Source organism: Crinia signifera, chromosome 5, assembly GCF_055691185.1.
Source record: "Crinia signifera chromosome 5, ASM5569118v1, whole genome shotgun sequence".
Taxonomy (NCBI): domain Eukaryota; kingdom Metazoa; phylum Chordata; class Amphibia; order Anura; family Myobatrachidae; genus Crinia; species Crinia signifera.
Genome location: NC_139221.1, coordinates 166,765,913 through 166,786,105, shown reverse-complemented (window position 1 = coordinate 166,786,105; position 20,193 = coordinate 166,765,913). Strand labels below are relative to the sequence as shown.

Below are 20,193 nucleotides of genomic sequence, written 5' to 3'. Positions count from 1 at the left end.
TTAATGGCAAATGCTCTCTTAAATCATCGGTTATGCTTTAAAAAGTAATGACAATTGACATTGTGCATTTAAGAATGCCCTCTAATGACCTCAAATTCTATAAATTGTATTTTAGTGTGTGGTATGATATGTTCACATCATGGAGGTTATTCTGATTTACTCGGAAAGGCACAATCACTCTGAAATGGACAACCATATGCACTGCAGGTGGGGCTGATGTAACATGTGCAGAGAGTTAGATTTGGGTGGGGTTCTTACATTAAACTGATATCTATATTGCAGTGTAAAAATAAAGCAGCCAGTATTTACACTGCACAGAAACAATAAAACACCCAAATCGAACGCTAAATGCATATGTTATTGTACATCAGCCACACCTGCGGTGCATATGGTTTTGTCAATTTGAGAGTGATTGTGACTTTCCGAGTGAATCTGAATAACCCCCCATGTTCGCATTCATGATCAGTTACCTGCTTCTGACGGCTACAGCTGTGCTAGTGCTTTTTCCAGGGTCCGGCAGTCATGTATTTTTTCACTCTAGATAGTGACCTCTGACATTCTGGTATCTCTCCCATAACTTCTAGTACAGTGGTCAGGGAACTCGGTCCTCATTACCCCACACAGTGCATGTTTTGCTAGTAACTCAGCAGGTGCACAGGTGTACTAATTACTCAGACACATTTTATAAGGTCCTCAAGTGGAGTTAATTATTTCACTTGTGATTCTGTGAGGAGACCTGCAAAACATGCACTGCGTGGGGTAATGAGGACCGAGTTCCCTGACACTGCTCTAGTACTTTGATGGCTTATCTTGACACTCCAGGTTTTTAAACTACACATCCCAGCATGCTCTGCTTCAGTTGTGCTATTTCGGCCATGCTAAATCTGATGCAGAGCATGCTGGGATGTCGTTTAAAAACATCTGGAGTGTCAAGGTTAGCCATCAAGGCTCTAATACATTACCCTAACCATCTCTTTCAGGCTAGCCTTAACTATCACATCACGTCTGCAGCCTAACCCTAATGCCCACATTATCCGAATGGCAACACATTGTGGGGGAAATTTACTAAGATGTGTGTTCTACTTCACATGTGATGTTGCTATGGGCAACCAATCAGATCATGTCTACTATCTTCTAGAGGGTGCTAAATAAATAAGTAGTTTTTGATTGGTTGCCAATAGCAACATCACATGTGACGTAGAATACACATCTTCGTTAAAATGTAAACAGACAGGAGGAAATTTACTATGTCAACATCATAATGGTTGACATAGTTTATATCGACCTAATGACTACGTATTGTTTTTTGTGTTTTTATATTCTACACAATGTTGCATGTAATTAGCTGAACTTACCCGTTGGTTATTTTTTTTTTTTTATTTATTTTATTTATTAACAGTTTCTTATATAGCGCAGCATATTCCGTTGCGATTTTTTCACCTGAATATTGTTGAACTTTGCAAAATTACACTTGCAATTTAATGGTTGAAACCTAAATAATGTTGGTGTATATATTTTACAAAGCCTTTCCACAAAAAAGCAGAGGTAAACTATTCGGTAATTGTATTCATCTTTTTTTTTCCCAGGTCCTGGTATTGTTCAGAAACCACATGAAGGCCCCGGAGAAATGGGGAAACCTGTTGTTCTTCCTAAAGAGGACCAAGAGAAGATGAAGGAAATGTTTAAAATTAATCAATTCAACTTAATGGCTAGTGAGAGGATAGCACTCAACAGATCTTTACCTGATGTCCGGCTAGAAGGGTGAGTGTGTTGTATAGTTTACTATGTTAAAAGCTGTGTATAATTGGAAAGGAAACTACTTTAAGAAAATGGTCTGCCAAATGCTCATTATGTATCAATGGATGCTGCCAAAAGAGTGTTGCCTGATTACAGTACCTTCTTTAAAACCTGTGTATATATAATATAAATTATGATGCAGGATCAAGATAATTGTCTGCTTTTAAGCTCTGAAAAAATCTGAGTAATCGATATTTTAAAAAAAGGCAAAAGCTTGTTCAGAATTCTAGCAACATTTTTGAGAGCTAGAGATGTGTGTGTAAAATAAATAAATATATATATATATATATTCCAATACACGCTAATTGATCCAATAAAATTAGGTATTTTTTAACAAAGAAATTAATAAGTTTAAATATTAGGAGCAGCCCATACGCTAGACTTCCCTGAAGGAAGGAAAAGGAGCACAATGTTTACAACATAAGTTTTTAAGTGTGAAAATGGCACATGCCAACACTCTCTCCAAAGATTTTCACTCTGAGACAACCAGACACATTGATTGTGATCTGAATTTCAGAGGGTTTGTTTTTTTTTATTAGTTTTTTTTCCCCGTACATTTCACCTCCCTGGAAATATGAAAGGGACCTTACACGTTTGTGACCATATGATATGGCTATATACCACATCATCCAATCAAGCGTTTTACCGGAGATCCGTTTACCCCTGATTAAGTCCACCTAAGGACTAAAAGCGTTGCCCTTTTTTTAATAAATCTTTCTGGATAAGACTTTTTGCCTGATATCTTACAACTGCATTATTGCTAAAAAGCTGGAGACACGCTTTCTTTTCTGATAGTGTTTTCAGTACAGTACATTGTTCAGTGTTCGCCAATGTCTTAAACGCAAAAAAAAGTGGTTAATATCTAAATGTAAAACTTGTTTTGAATGCCTCACAAAAGAGCTGACCTAACTGGAGTACAATGAATAATTTGTATGTAGTGTACAGGACAGGAAGTAAGTTTAATTTATATAGCGCACTTTCTCCAACAGGACTCAAAGCGCTTTACAGACATTAAAAACAATGCACATAATACAGAGGCATACCTCCCAACATGACCCTCTCCAGGACGGACACATTGCTCTGCTCCTGGACTTCCCTCTCAATGTATGACTACAATCACCTGTGTTGAACAGGGCACATGCTGTGAAAGTTCTTTTAACACAGGTGATGGCAATCATACATTGAGGGAAGCCCAGGAGCAGAGCAATGTGTCCCTCCTTGAGAGGGTCATGTTGGGAGGTATGCATAGGATGTTGGTGGTACAGTAACAGACAAGTCTTAGACAAAAGAAACCCATGAGCACACAGTGAGCATAATGCCGGATTGGTGCAGCATTTTGGATAATAACTTCCATGGGTTGTGTACTCCACCCTGACAAGGTACCAGGTGCGGCAGCCATTTTAGGCGCTCTGCGTAGGAATTACCCTGGGTGTAAAAGAATACCCCTAAAAGAAATTACCCAAAATGGATGATTTTCAATGTATACTCAGGTCCATGTATTTTTCATCCCATCCACTAGTGCACCATATGAGGCAGCCATGGTGGGCGCACTACGAAGGTTACACTGTAGGAGGCGAGCCATACAAGAACCCAATGCATATATTGGAAAGCAAATACTTGTGTAGTAGATGTAGTAGTAGGATAAACCCTGCACAGAAACATCCATGTGACCCACATCCTGCCCACAGAGAAACGATCTGAGGCAACCAGCTTGGTGCACTGCATAGGTTAGAGCTAGCAGGGTGTGCACATTACAGGAATATCACATGGTGGGGTAGATGTGTGCTGCAGGAGCGGTGGGGGAGAGAAAAGACATGAACACATATTTGCAGGGGACTGACGGGAGGGATTGATGGGGGAAGTGTTGCTACATAGGCTGGCCCTGCTGCTTCCCCTCAAAGCTCCATGCTCACCATGAGGGGTAGGGCTGGTGGTAGTCCTGGTGTTCTCAGCTATAGGGGTGGTGGGCCTGGTCCAGGTGTTCTCATGGCAAAGGTTAGTTGAGACCACATGATGTTCCTGACTTTTGTGGTTATAATGCAGTCCTTCAGAAGTAATGTTGGTTTGTTGTTTGCCTTCTGGTTTCCTTTGGTTTAGTGCCGGTATAAAGCTGCTATTAATTTAAAGATGACCCTTTATAACTAGACCCTTCAGACACTAGACCCCTAATGTCCTAAAGGAGTGACGTCCCAACCTATACTCAATATATAAGCCTAAAGAAACAGATGTCCATCCTGAATTAGCTGCCCCTCCCAATACACCTCCCCCACCAGCAGAAGGTGGTAATCAGACCTAACAAATGTAAGAGCAGTCGCACTATCCCAATATTTCTAAATTCTTGTCATAGCACAGATAAAACCACAAATAACATCTTTCACAGATTTAAAGCCATGTTCTGCAGTAGAAATCTGAATTAGGATTACCCTGTTTAAATTGGTGCAAGCAGCTGTGATGTTCTGCAGTAGAAATCTGAAGTATGATTACCTGTTGATGGAATATAGAGAGGAGTCAATTCACAATCTATATCCAATGAAGTTCTAAATAATAGAACGCCGGTATAACGCTGCTATTAATTTGAAGATGACCCTTTATAACTAGACCCCTCAGGCACTAGACCCCTAACCTCCTAAAGGACTGACGTCCCAACCTAATGTCCTAAAGGACTGACGTCCCAATCTATAGGAAGAGGGTAACTAACATGTTACCACTTTTACAGAAGGAATAGGGGAAAATCTGTACAACAAATTACTTAAATGTATTGCTAATCCCTGCAAAAGTGTTCATTAACATGAAGGTTGACATCAGGTTATGTCGACGCAAGCATTAGGTCGTCGTGGGGAAAGTCAACAGTCAAAATGTCAACATGGAGTTTTTGACTTCTTTTGTCCCAAATGTCGACATGGACACTAAAGTGCAGCGCGTCCCCTCACATGGCTCACTGTGCTCGCTACAGTTGGCTCACTATTTTATTCTCCCACTGAACCCTAGTGCATGGTTGGGCATAAAATTCCACTTGTCAGCACATGTCGGCTCACTACAAAAAGGTGAAAACTCCCATGTCAACCTTTCCCATGTCTACCTAGTGCTGGTGTCGACCTAATGCTTGTCAACCTAGTTGTTGTAGACCTAGTGATCTTAACCCCTGAAATCTATTGAGCTTTTCTGAAGAGGCAAGTTTTCAGGAAATGCTTGAAGACTAGAAAATCTTTTAATGTCCATGGGTAGATGCTATATAGGGTGGGTGTAGCCAAAAAAAGCCCTAAAATCATGAGTAGGAATGGGTAATAAAAGATCCTGTGCAGATTGGAGAGGTTAGGTATGAAGATACTTGGCTATAGGTCAAGATGTATATTGGTGCAGTTTGGTTGTTAGAGGAAGATCAGCTGCAATCAAAATGGATTTTAGGGAGACAGTAATCAGTGCGGGAGATAATGAGTGCATGGGTTTGAGTTTTTGCAGTGTACTGTGTAAAATGTGGTCCTATTTTGGATATGTTTTCTAGATTTTATGTAAGATGATTTTGAAACGGCAGAAAGTCATTTGGTGACACATCTGGGGAGAAAAAGGTAGATTTGAGTGCATTCCGCATAAAGATGATATCTAAAAGGTGATTAGTATGCTAAGAGATGTGGTACTCCACCTGATAGAGGTAGGGAAGAAGAGAAGGATTCAGAGAATCAAACACTGAAATATTTACTGGATAGTTACAATGATAACTTAGAAAGGGCTATGTTGTGGAGACCTAGGGATTGTAGTATTTGTAGGGGAAGGGTAGTCAACCAGAAAAGCAGCAGAGCACGTTATGGCTTTTAGACTTGGCAGTGACCAGCTCATTCTTTATCTTGATGCGGTCTCTGTGTATTGTTGGGCACAAAATTGTTACTCAAAGGAGTCCAGTAAATTGTTTGAATTAAGCAACTTCGAGGCCAGTGTAGGCATTTCTCTGAAGTAGCTTGAACGGGCATGGTAGCTGAGAAATATGGTGGTAATTTCAGACGGCGGGTCAGAGTTTTGGGAGGTTTCGGTATGGTAGCAATTTCTGAATGCTTAAACAGGTATGAAAAGATGCCGTAGATTCATAGAGATTACAGATTTTAGTTGGTGTGCATAGGAGACTGATCTTTCCTATTTTGTGAGGTTATATTTTGTGAGGTTATAGAATCGCGAGGAGAGGTTGTAGAGTAGGCAAATGAGAAGAGTTTAGATACTTTTATCTTCATTTGTGACACTTAATGAGCTCAAGGTGCCAGAGGGTTCAGGAAGCAATTTGGGTGGATCACTGGCTACCATTTTACTTTCCATCTTCTCTATTTATCTAGGAAATTTTATAGGAAATGAAAACTTGTGCATGGATAGTAGTAGATGGGTTTGGTGAGGGAAGAATAAGAAGTGGTTCAAATGTATTAATTAGTCACTTGGCAGTTTATAGTCTTCAGCAGAGATGAGAGAGTGGCACGGTCATATTCTCCAACCAGCCACATACCTGCAACATGGAACCCTAAAGTTACTTATATGCTACCCCTTCTCGATTTGGTCCTCTGTCATCTACAAAGCTCATGATAATTGTCCTATCCAGTATTACACCATGAATTTGAAGACTTCTTAATACAAACATTTTCACTTTGCTATATACACATATTTCCCTACTTGCCATTCCTTTACCAGCATATACATTGCTAACAAATACACACCTTACACTTGAACAGACTAATCTTTATTGGCTATGACATTTACAAATAGTGTGTGAGGAAACCACCCTTAGCTGGGAAGATGGTTGTCCTCGGTGGGAATCAAAGCACTCTGGCAGACAAGACGATTTAAAAAAGAAGTCTTTATTATGACAGCACCACAGAATAAGATGCTCACGTGGTACAGAATAATTGGTAGCATAGATGCTCCAGCAGCATCTTGCAGTCAGCACAGCGCTGAAATGGCAATCTCAGTAACCTGCAGCCTTACCACTAACACAACCATGTGTCACTCAGCCTGGGGTACTGGCTCACAGACACTGCTCTGGTAGGGTTTCCTCTGATGTGTGATATACAGGATCCACCAGGACAGAATGCTCCCCATTGAGAAAACTGCACTCTTATATCCCTGGCTAGCAAATCCCCCCCCCCCCCCCCCTGGGGCCACAAAGTCTACTCGGGGGGTAGGGTCAGATATCCCAATGCTATGTCATCCAGTATAGTGCGGTAGAGACCCATTGTCCCTCCTTTGGGAGGTCTAACCTATTATCGCTCAGATTACCTGCTGTTCTACAGTAGATAAATAGCTTGGTCTGGCTGCTACCTTACCTGGCATTGTTCATTTTTACATTACCAGTAACACCTATCACACCTCACACAATGGACTAGCATATGTGATACACATGGTATTAGCTATTTTTTGGCAAATTGGCCGATTTCCGATAAATCGGATGATTTTTACAGATCAGTCAAAAATCGTCCGGTATCGGTAGAATGCCCGCTCCCGCTAAATCTTCTGATATAACATGCTGCATGAAAGATCAGAAGATTTAACAAAAGATCCATAGGAATGCACATCAGATCTTAAGCGAAATCTTTGGTAAAGATGTGCGCTTGCCTGAAATCTTATGTCCAGGACAGACAAAAGATTTCAATGCTAATTTATGCGCACATCTTAAGATTGCAGATCTTTCTAGTGTGTGGGCACCTTTACACACTATGGCAATGACCTGTATCTCTCCAATACATACATTATCACAAAATACTGTATAGCTGATTACAGTAAACAATACACATAACACACAGGTGCTCTTGTGCACGTACCCAGACTGGGTCAAGGATTAAAAAGTACATTACACTGTGAGAAACAAGAATTGAAAATAAAGGTTCGGAGTCCACGTCCATCTCGTTTCATCACATACTACACCAGGGGTAGGCAACTCCAGTCCTCGAGAGCTACCAACAGTTAATGTTTTCCATGTCTCCTCACAGAAGCACAAATAAAGAAATTAGCTCCACCTGAGGATCTTTTAAAATGTGTTAGTGAGTAATGAGTGCACCTGTGCAGCAGCTAGGTTATCTGTAAAATGTGAACTGTTGGTAGCTCTTGAGGACTGGAGTTGGCTACCACTGTACTACACTATTGGCAAATACAGTTATCCTCACCATTCAGATATAGATATATTTTAGTGATCCACACAGTATGACAAAAGACTCTTAAAAATATAATTGGTTGGATTATTTGTTTAAATTGTAAGTCGTGATCTCCTTTTTCATTATTGCTTGTCCCTCGTATGGGCGATCACACTCACATGAAATCACCCACACATTCTTTCTTATGAAGACAGTGGGACACATTGTCACATGAAAGGCAAACTTACATATATCTAGATGAAGCCAAAAAGGTTTCTTTATACTGCAATAAGACACTCGGTAGTTTGCCCACTTGGCAGCTGCTAACATTTGCATATTCTCATGCTTTTCCTCCACACTAGTTTTCTCATAAGTGACCATAAATATATAAAATGGGAAGAGAGCTTCTATTGTAGTCAGTTTTAAATGTATCCATCCCCACAATTGGGTAATACATAAAATTACTGCGTTAAAAATATGCAGCATGGCTGACTCAGTACCTTTCATGACTTATGCTGGTCCCAATGTCCGGTGGGGCAGACTCACCAAGAAGTTCCTACCCACCGATCTCTAGGAGGTAGTAAGCACAGAGGGGTGGGTTAAGGTATAAAGGCAACGGTCAAATGGGGTGATTTCTTGCTTTTGTGTAACAATTGGTGCTAAAATAGAGGTTAGGACATGTTTCAAACGGCCAAGAGATTGTTGGGACCAGAAACAGCGGTGTAAGACCATATAAAGTAAAGGGTCCCCAGGACCCAAACACTTTTTCACAGAGAGTGCGATCACTAATGATGATGCTAATTTTTTGTCAATTTTAAAGTGGTTGAATAATGGGTTCACAGTTAAGAATTATTTGAAAGCAAGGTAGTTAATTAAAAAAAGTGGAGTGTTTTTACAAGTAGTAATATGTAATGCTAGATTTGGTTTCTTCATTAGGTTAATTATATAAATCAAGCTGAATATAAAATATTGACATTGTATTGTACTAGCTAGATGAAGTAAGGCCAATTGTATTTAGTCTTCATCTTCATTCTTGTTTATCACATAAGCAAGCCACCATTTCTTGTTCTACATGATGGATATATACAAACAAGTACTGTAGAGGTTATAAATGTTTTTTACTTAGTAGTTAAGGCTGAATAAAGATGTTCATCCATAGAGTTAAACCTTGGTTAGAGTGTATGATCTATTTGCTACATCCCTTTTATATACGTTGTGTATTCTGATTTGATTATAGACAGATTGATTTATGTTTGTTCCCCTCAATGTTTTTACCCAATAGATGTTTGTCCAACCTTACTTTAAATGTATTTGTGTCTGCTGACACCAACTCTCCACAATTTAACTGCCCTGACCGTAAAAAGTTTTTCCTTCTAAGGGTCCGAAATCTTCTGTCCTCTAGTCTAAATGCATGCCCTCATGTCCTAGACGACTTCTTAAAAGAAAAATGGGTGTCTGACAGCTAATTATTCACCCCTGATATATTTGTAGATGTTAACCATGTCTCCCCTTAAATCTCTCCTTTTTTAGCATAAACAATCCCAATTTGTCCGATCTCTCTTCATAGCTTAAATTTTCCAACCCTTTTATTAGCTTTGTTGCTCTTCTTAGGATTTTTTGCCAGTTCTATGATTTCCTTTATGTAGTGCAAGGCCCGGAATTGTACTCCATATTCTAGATGCAGTCTAACCAATGCTTTGTAAAGAGGCTTAATGACATTTGAGTCCCTAGTAGTAGTAGGTTTATTTATAAGGCGCCGCAAAGTGTCCGCAGCGCCGTACATAGCAAACAAAAAACAAATAACAAGGTAACGTACAGGGTGTGTTGAAAAATACAGTATAAATAGGGGTATAGCTGGTAGAACTAAAATCCGCATCAGTTCAGAAGTAGGTGTCAAAATTGTCGAGGAGACTGAAGATGAAGTAGAGGAAGGGAAGAACAGGACAGGAGCACAGGTGAGGTAAAGAGGTAGGGTGAGTACGTGAGGAAGGAGGACCCTACTCATAAGAGTTAACATACTAAAAATAGGTGGGTGGACGAACGAAAAACAATAGGATAAGTAGGAACGGAGGGGAACGGAGGCAGGATAGGAGGATCAAAAGAGGTTAGGAGGAGAGATAGGCTAGTCGAAAAAAGTGGGTTTTGAGGGAGCGCTTGAAGGAGGTAAGGGAATCAGAAAGCCTGATGGGTGGCGGGAGGTTGTTCCAGTGCAGGGTGGCAGCGCGAGAGAAGTCTGGGACACGGGAGTGGGAGGAGGTGATTAGGTGAGAGGTCAGTCGGCGGTCAGCGATGGAGCGAAGAGGACGGGAGGGAGTGTGGATAGAGATCAGTGAAGAGAGGTAAGGAGCGGTGGAGGAGGAGAGAGCCTTGTAGGTGGTGGTGAGGAGTTTAAAGAGAACTCAGAAAGGAATGGGGAGCCAGTGAAGAGATAGACAGAGGGGGAGGCAGAGGTAGAGCGGCGGGAGAGGAAGATGAGCCTAGCAGCAGCGTTAACAATGGATTGGAGAGGTGCGAGGCGGGTGAGAGGTAGCCCAGAAAGAAGGATGTTGCAGTAGTCAAGGCGGGAGATGACAAGAGAGTGAATGAGAATTTTGGTCACGTCAGTGGAGAGGAATGGTCTGATGTGTGAGATGTTGCGTAGGTGAAAGCGGCAAGACTGAGAGAGCATGAATGTGGGGGGTGAAAGAGATGGAGGAGTCAATGATGACACCGAGGCAGCGCATTTGGTCGGTGGACGTGATCTCGGTTTCACCAATGCTGATGGAGATAGTGGGAGAAGAGGGGATGTTCGGGGGATGGAAGATTAGAAGTTCAGTTTTAGCCATGTTTAGTTTCAGGAAGCGTTGGGTCATCCAGGCTGAGATAGCCGTGAGGCATTCGGAGACCTTGGACAGGAGTGATGGGGATAAGTCGGGGGAGGAGAGATAGATTAGGGTATAATCAGCATAAATCTCCATACCCCTTCTTATACAGGCTAGTATCCTGTTGGCCTTATTTTTTGCTACTTGACACTGAGCACTACATCCCAGTTTGTTGTCAAGTTGGTCTTCTAGATCCTTTTCCAGTTATTTGTTGCTACATGACACTGAGCACTACACCCAGTTTGTTGTCAAGTAGGTCTCCTAGATCCTTTTCCAGTTCTGATTAATCCAATGCCACCCCACTTAGTGTGTTATATCGAACACACTGATTATATATTCTAAGATCCATAACCTTGCATTTATCCACATTGAACCTCCTTTTCAAATGTTTTGCCTACTCTTCTAATTTATTCTTAGTTTTAGTCTGAAGCATGGAGACATCCTTGATTGTTCTAATTACCTTGCTCAATTTTGTATCTGGACAAAGATGGAAACTTTATTAACCCCAATATCATCAATAAATATGTTAAATAAGAGGCCCTAGCACTGAACTATGTTCTTTATTCCACAGCCAGTTTCCTACCCATATACAAATTTTTACGTCTAGTCCCAAATCCTTCATTTTATTTATCAACCTCTTATATGGCACCATATCAAATGCCTTGTTCAAATCCAGGAAGAATACATCTACAGCATTTTCATTGTCTAAGTTGTTGACATCCACTGAAAAGCTTCTTAAATTAATTTGACAAATTTTTTTTTTTTTACAAACCTATGTTAGTTATTACTGATTATACTATGCAGCACTAAATGTTTATGGATACCATCCCTTAAAATTCCCTCAAATAATTTACCCACTATTGATGTTAAGTTAACAGGTCTAAAAATTTACTGGATCATCTTTTCTTTTTTTTTCTTTTTTTTTATGTTTTAATTAAATATTGTAAAAGTTGCACTGTTTACTTCTCACCATGTTTGTTTTACTAGCTCATCACAAGAACATTGTTTAATCAGCCTAGTTGAACAAGATCCACACCACAGACTAATTATTGTTTGTATAAAGACTGTGTTCAAGTTATCCTTGTCACTACTACAGTATGTCAATGCAAAATGTTTTCAATTAAGCCCACAGACATATGCAGGATATGAGTTTTACATACTATAGATACATTGCTCTGGAAAACAATCTAGAGATAAAATAAATGCTCCTCTTCAATCTACATTAAAGTATAAATCGCAGTGAATGATAATTTAAAAAAGAATAAAGAAAAAAATAAGAGAAGGATACAGTTTAGGCAGCAAATGAACACCTTTGTACAAACATTTCTAGTGACCGAAAACACTTATGGGCCCTACACACATGCCGATGTGTGCAGGGCTACCTAGCTATGCTAGGTCGGGCTGTTCTGCGCCGCTATCGCCTAGCACACAGAGCTGACAGCCCACACACAGAGCGAGCTGTCAGCTCTGTGTGCTAAGCGAGCGGACAGCGCCAGTGTTCTCCGGTGGGAGAACACTGCCGATGCCGATATTGATGGACACTGTCCATCAATCTCGGCCACCGATAAAGACGCGCGGGGACGCGCACGGATGCCGATACAGCCCCCACACATACACCGATGTGAGGGCATTTGCTAAGCGACTTTGCAAAACTAAGCAAAATCGCTTAGAAAATGCCTTAATATCGGCATGTGTGTAGGCCGTATTAGAATGAACTCCTCATTATATTATCACAGAAAACTCGTAATGTATAGTTCTTTACATCAGTTCCTCTATTTCCATATGGAGAACTGAAAAAGTAAATGTTTGATACATTTTTTAGGCCTCATCTGCTGTGGCATTTAATACACATTTTACTAGCTAAAGATAAATTAAATATAGGTAAACAAGTTTTACTTTACAACCCTTATTTGTGCTACTAAGTGGGGATTTTGTAGTTTTCTTGTTTCATTTTATGTAAGTGCATTGGAATATGCATATCCATACAGTAGTGTCCAACATTGTGGAAACCTTTTCCAAAGGGTGTATCTTTTGAGGTTTAATAGCTCATAACACCACTAATTTTGAAGTCATAACATAATTATATGTCAATGAAAAGATAATCTGTATTTTATCAAAAGTTATAGCCAAATAACCAAAAACCAGAAACACAACTTACTAAGGTTAACCCCTTCCTGACAGAGCTAGTTTTTGCGTTCCTGACAGAGCCATTTTTTTCAAATCTGACATGTCTCACTTAAGTGGGGATAACTTTTTTTTGCTTTTACTTATCCCAGTGATTTTGAGATTGTTTTCTCGTGACACATTGTACTTCAAGTTAGTGGTAAATTTGGGTCGATACAGTCTGTGTTTTTTTGTGAAAAATACCAAAATATCGTGAAAAAATGGAAAATTTAGCAATATGCAAAATGTCACATTTTCTGCTTGTGAGACAAATAATCATACCACTCAAAATAGTTAATAACTAACAAAGACCATATGTCTACTTTATGTTGCAATCATTATTTCAACTTCCTTTTAATTTTTTTGGACACTAGGAGGCTTCAAATATGACTAGCAAATTCTCAAATTTTCAAGAAAATTTCAAACACTGATTTTTTTAGGGACCAGTTCAGTTCTGATGTGACTTTGAGGGACTTGTATGTGAGACACCCCCATAAATGATGCCATTTCAAAAACTGCACCCCTCACAGTATTCAAAACAGCATTTTGGAAGTTTGTTAACCCTTTAGGTGTTTCACAGGAATTAAAACAAAGTGTAGGTGAAATTTCAAAATTTCATTTTTTTTTCGGATTTTCAATTTTAATACATTTTTCTAAGGAACACAGTACATTTTACTAGAGAAATGTGACTAAAAATTGATTCCCCCAATTCTTTGGTTTTCATAAATATCCTATATGTGGCCCTAGTGTGCACGGTGACCAAACCACAGGCTTCATAATAGAAGGAGCACCTACTTGATTTTGGAGACTCCTTTTTATGAGATTATTTTTTAGGCACCATGTAGGTTTCTAGGCACCATAAGATGCTAAAAGTTAGGAACCCCCCCACAAGTGACCCCATTTTGCAAACTACACCCCTCAGGGAATTCATCTAGGGGTATAGTGTACATTTCAAACCCCCAGGGGTTTCACCAATTGTGGTACAACTGGGCAGTGAAAATGAAAAAAAATAATTTTTCATTTTCACAGCTCAGTTGTATCAAAATTGGTGAAACCCCGGGGGGTTTGAAATGTACTCTATACCCCTAGATGAATTCCCTGAGGGGTGTAGTTTGCAAAATGGGGTCACTTGTGGGGGGGTTCCACTGTATGGGTGTTTCGGGGGTCATTCAACCAGAATCTGTGCTGCAAAATCCAAAAATCACTCCTTCCCTTCTGAGTCCTGCCATGCACCCAACTGGTATTTTTTGGTCACATGTGAGGCATTGCCGTACCCGGGAGAAATTGGGGCACAGATTTTGGGGTGCTTTGTCTCCTTCATTCCTTGTGAAAATGAAAAATTTTGAGCCAGATCTGCATTTTTGTGTAAAAAAATTTAATTTTTTACACAAAAATGCAGTTCTGGCTCAAAATTTTTAATTTTCACAAGGAATGAAGGAGACAAAGCACCCCAAAATCTGTGCCCCAATTTCTCCCGGGTACGGCAATGCCTCACATGTGACCAAAAAATACCAGTTGGGTGCATGGCAGGACTCAGAAGGGAAGGAGTGATTTTTGGTGGTGGAATGAATGGCGGGTGCTATGTCGCATTAGCAAGACCCCCGAAGCACCAATACAGTGGAACCCCCCCACAAGTGACCCCATTTTGGTCACCAGCTTTGGGAGGGGGGCTGGCGCTGCGGCTGGCGGGGGGGTGGGAGGGGTGCTGGCGCTGCGGCAGCCGGGTGGGTGGGAGGGAGGGGGGCTGCCGGGTGGGAGGGGGGGGGGGGGGCTGGCGATCGTTGGTGATCGGTGCGGTATACGCACACACACACACACACACACACACACACACACACACACACACACACACACACACACACACACATATATATATATATATATATATATATATATATATATATATGTGTGTGTGTGTGTGTGTGTATATATATATATATATACATATATATACACACACATATATATATATATATATATATATGTGTGTGTATATATATATATATATATATATATATACACACATTTGCACATTATTTTTTATTTTATTTTATTTTTCACTTTTCCAGCAGCAGCATGATGCTGCTGCTGCTGCGGGGGGGAGGGGGGAGGAGGGGAGCGCAGCGTGCGCTCCGGACGTAGCGGTGGAGCCGCTGGAGCTGCTGCTGCTGCCGGGTGAGTGCCCGGCGGGTGGGAGGGGGGTGCTGCCGCTCGGTGGTGATCGGTGCTGCACCGATCACCACCGTTTTCTGTGTTACCGAGCGGCTTAGCCGCCGGTAACACAGGAAACGCTGTGATTGACTGTTCAGATTTGAACAGCCAATCACAGCGATCGCCGACCGGGGGGGGCACCCCTGCCCCCCCTGGGCGGCGAGGGGGGATGTCTGCTGTCAGGGACAGCAGACATCTCTTAACTGTCACCGCGTCTATAGACGCAGTGACAGTTAGAAACCATGACGTACATTTATGCCATGTGTCGGGAAGTACTTCCCGACCATGACGTAAATGTACGTCAAATGTCGGGAAGGGGTTAATATGAAATAGCTTTTCTTCATCTGAATGCAGCCACTGAGCATGTTTTTAAGGTGCCCATATATGTTGCGATAAGCAGCGTGTAATGCGATGCGATGTTCGCTCCCAGGGGCATCGCATCGAGCTGTTGTGATGTTGCTGGTATATTTCTGTAGTTTCAGGATTATTTGTCTCCATTGTGGCATGTTCTACAGACACCTTCTCCTCAGCAGGAAAAGAATGTAATGAATGTTAAATAGATTGGTATGCTGATCCAGGCTTGTGGATGTAATCTGCATAAGTACAATATATTAATGTCTAAGATGGTAAAAGCATTTTGGGCGTTAGCAGTGAATATGTTGACATATAGCTCAATTTTATAGCATGTATTTTTTTATAAGAAATGATTATCTTTGCAAAATATTGTAGTAGCATAAAGCATAAGGTTATTTTGCAATGTCAGAATTTAGTAACTTGCATACATGGTATGGCACTCTACCCAGGTTGAAACAGTTTTGTTTACTCAAGACCATGATTTAAATCTGTCTATTTGGAGGCATACCGTGCACCATATAGGCTGACGTAGTTGTCTCCTGAAGATAATGACAGACCTGTCAGACGAAGTAAAAGGATAATGGGTTTGGCACATCAGACATGTCTGCATGTGATGAAATTACGCCCATTTTTTCCATGTATGCAATGGAGGAGGAGTCAAGGGGGACTTGTGAGCAACTCTGCATCGGGCTGTATGTATATTCCCAAAAGAGTGGTTTTAATTCTATCTTGGGTCCCATCTATGTGAAGTTTGTTTCCCCTGTGTGACCATGTTCCTGTTTCGTTTTACAATCAAAAATGTTAGTGATAGGTTACTTTGCTTCTAGCAATAATGACCCCTAGTGCCCAGCCATGTTCCTGTCCTGGTTTATATGTGCATACATGTGGTAGGGAATGTATACAGGGCCTGATTCAGAGTTGATCACAAATCAAGTGATTATCGGATGACTGTGCACGCGTAAGGATTATAGCGCGCATGCGTGAGGGAGTATAGCAACCGAACTTGCGTATGGATCGTAAATGCAATTTGGCAGGAGGATGACTAACAGGAAACTTGGGTTGGTAACTGCCCTTTATAAGGGAGTGTCTAAAAAATGCAGGTGTGCACAGGCATTTTAAGGGAGGGTCTGTGAGGTTATCTCCAGCCTCATTCAGCCTGTATCTGTCGCAGAGGAGGAGTAGGGTCAGACTTACTCACATTTGCACTGACTGGAAAAATCATTAAATGTTGCATATCTGTTTTCCCAGTGCATAGCAATCTGTGATATTTTAGCAAATTAATTTGCAGATTTGCACAGGGAGGGTATATTTGTCTTGTTGGCAGCTTTCTATCTGCAGTCATTTGCAACTTTGCAGATTAGCAATCAGGTCTGAATCAGGCCCATGACAAGGTGTTCTTGTGCAAGTAATGTAAATTTCTAACATGGTGTCTGTAAAGTACTGTATTATGTATGTAATGAGTGAGTATTCAATCCTAGTTTCATTCACACCACCAAATTAACTCCACATCACCTACACTTTCCACTATTATTCCACCTTCCTACGCCTCCTTTCCCACAAAACACTTAATCACTCATCCAACCACTCCCCTCCCTACATTCTTAGCATCACCATCCAGCACTGTGGCTGACCTGTGTCCACCATCACCAAGGTAAAAATTGCTGCCTAATTCAGCATAGATAACTAATTCGATAATCACCCAATTTGCAAATTATCTGATGACTGTGCATGCATCGTGCATATGCGATGGGAAAATAGAGAATTAAAATGCATATGGATTGTAAATGCAGTTTGAATGACAGTAAGCTGATATTTGAAAAACACAGGTGAGCGTACACGTTTTTGAGGAGAGTGGTATCAGTGATGACCACTTCCAGCCTGCCTGTTGCATTTTGGGACTAATCTGGTTACCTGGTAACAATTTGCTGCATTTTCTTGATATTGGAGGTATCCTAGTCCAAACAAATAATTCCTCCTGGTATTGTGCTTGATATTGATTTTAACCCCTTCCTGACAGAGCCAGTTTTTGCGTTCCTGACAGAGCCCTTTTTTTCAAATCTGACATGTCTCACTTAAGTGGGGATAACTTTTTTTTGCTTTTACTTATCCCAGTGATTTTGAGATTGTTTTTTCGTGACACATTGTACTTCAAATTAGTGGTAAATTTGGGTCGATACAGTCTGTGTTTTTTTGTAAAAAATACCAAAATGTCGTCAAAAAATGGAAAATTTAGCAATTTGCAAAATGTTAAATTTTCTGCTTGTGAGACAAATAATCATACCACTCAAAATAGTTAATAACTAACATAGACCATATGTCTACTTTATGTTTCCATCATTATTTCAACTTCCTTTTAATTTTTTTGGACACTAGGAGGCTTACAATATGAATAGCAAATTCTCAAATTTTCAAGAAAATTTCAAACACTGATTTTTTTAGGGACCAGTTCAGTTCTGATGTGACTTTGAGGGACTTGTATGTGAGACACCCCCATAAATGATACCATTTCAAAAACTGCACCCCTCACAGTATTCAAAACAGCATTTTGGAAGTTTGTTAACCCTTTAGGTGTTTCACAGGAATTAAAACAAAGTGCAGGTGAAATTTCAAAATTTCATTTTTTTTGCAGATTTGCAATTTTAATACATTTTTCTAAGGAACACAGTACATTTTACTAGAGAAATGTGACTAAAAATTGATTCCCCCAATTCTTTTGTTTTCATAAATATCCTATATGTGGCCCTAGTGTGCACGTTGACCAAACCACAGGCTTCATAATAGAAGGAGCACCTACTTGATTTTGGAGCCTCCTTTTTATGAGATTATTTTTTAGGCACCATGTAGGTTTCTAGGCACCATAAGATGCTAAAAGTTAGGAACCCCCCCACAAGTGACCCCATTTTGCAAACTACACCCCTCAGGGAATTCATCTAGGGGTATAGTGTACATTTCAAACCCCCAGGGGTTTCACCAATTTTGATACAAGTGGGCAGTGAAAATGAAAAATTACATTTTTTACACAAAAATGCAGTTCTGGCTCAAAATTTTTCATTTTCAGAAGGTATGAAGGAGAAAAAGCACCCCAAAATCTGTGCCCCAATTTCTCCCGAGTACGGCAATGCCTCACATGTGACCAAAAAATACCATTTGGGTGCATGGCAGGACTCAGAAGGGAAGGAGTGATTTTTGGATTTTGCAGCTCAGATTCTGGTGGAATGTTGGTGGGTGCTATGTCGCATTAGCAAGACCCCCCAAGCACCAATACAGTGGAACCCCCCCACAAGTGACCCCATTTTGCAAACTACACCCCTCAGGGAATTCATCTAGGGGTATAGTGTACATTTCAAACCCCCAGGGGTTTCGCCAATTTTGATACAAGTGGGCAGTGAAAATGAAAAATGACATTTTTTTACACAAAAATGCAGTTCTGGCTCAAAATTTTTCATTTTCAGAAGGTATGAAGGAGAAAAAGCACCCCAAAATCTGTGCCCCAATTTCTCCCGAGTACGGCAATGCCTCACATGTGACCAAAAAATACCAGTTGGGTGCATGGCAGGACTCAGAAGGGAAGGAGTGATTTTTGGATTTTGCAGCACAGATTTTGGTGGAATGAATGGTGGGTGCTATGTTGCACCAATACAGTGGAACCCCCCACAAGTCACCCCATTTTGCAAAGTACACCCCTCAGGGAATTCATCTAGGGGTATAGTGTACATTTCAAACCCCCAGGGGTTTCACCAATTTTGATACAAGTGGGCAGTGAAAATGAAAAATTACATTTTTTTACACAAAAATGCAGTTCTGGCTCAAAATTTTTCATTTTCAGAAGGTATGAAGGAGAAAAAGCACCCCAAAATCTGTGCCCCAATTTCTCCCGAGTACGGCAATGCCTCACATGTGACCAAAAAATACCATTTGGGTGCATGGCAGGACTCAGAAGGGAAGGAGTGATTTTTGGATTTTGCAGCTCAGATTCTGGTGGAATTTTGGTGGGTGCTATGTCGCATTAGCAAGACCCCCCAAGCACCAATACAGTGGAACCCCCCCACAAGTGACCCCATTTTGCAAACTACACCCCTCAGGGAATTCATCTAGGGGTATAGTGTACATTTCAAACCCCCAGGGGTTTCACCAATTTTGATACAAGTGGGTAGTGAAAATGAAAAATGACATTTTTTTACACAAAAATGCAGTTCTGGCTCAAAATTTTTCATTTTCAGAAGGTATGAAGGAGAAAAAGCACCCCAAAATCTGTGCCCCAATTTCTCCCGAGTACGGCAATGCCTCACATGTGACCAAAAAATACCAGTTGGGTGCATGGCAGGACTCAGAAGGGAAGGAGTGATTTTTGGATTTTGCAGCACAGATTTTGGTGGAATGAATGGTGGGTGCTATGTTGCACCAATACAGTGGAACCCCCCCACAAGTCACCCCATTTTGCAAAGTACACCCCTCAGGGAATTCATCTAGGGGTATAGTGTACATTTCAAACCCCCAGGGGTTTCTCCAATTTTGATACAAGTGGGCAGTGAAAATGAAAAATGACATTTTTTTACACAAAAATGCAGTTCTGGCTCAAAATTTTTCATTTTCAGAAGGTATGAAGGAGAAAAAGCACCCCAAAATATGTGCCCCAATTTCTCCCGAGTACGGCAATGCCTCATGTGTGACCAAAAAGTGGCAGGACTCAGAAGGGAAGGAGTGAT

At 40.8% G+C, this 20,193-nt stretch overlaps 1 protein-coding gene across 3 annotated transcripts in view; it reads left to right on the top strand.

Moving 5' to 3' along the window:
- The window catches only part of GALNT1 (polypeptide N-acetylgalactosaminyltransferase 1), a 205,261-nt gene that overhangs the window by 95,486 nt on the left and 89,582 nt on the right, over positions 1 to 20,193 (top strand). For all 3 annotated transcript variants that reach the window (XM_083188257.1, XM_083188256.1, XM_083188258.1), the window contains exon 3: positions 1,587 to 1,761. In XM_083188257.1, the coding sequence (XP_083044383.1) occupies positions 1,587 to 1,761 (175 nt within the window). The remainder of the gene's footprint in view (positions 1 to 1,586; positions 1,762 to 20,193) is intronic.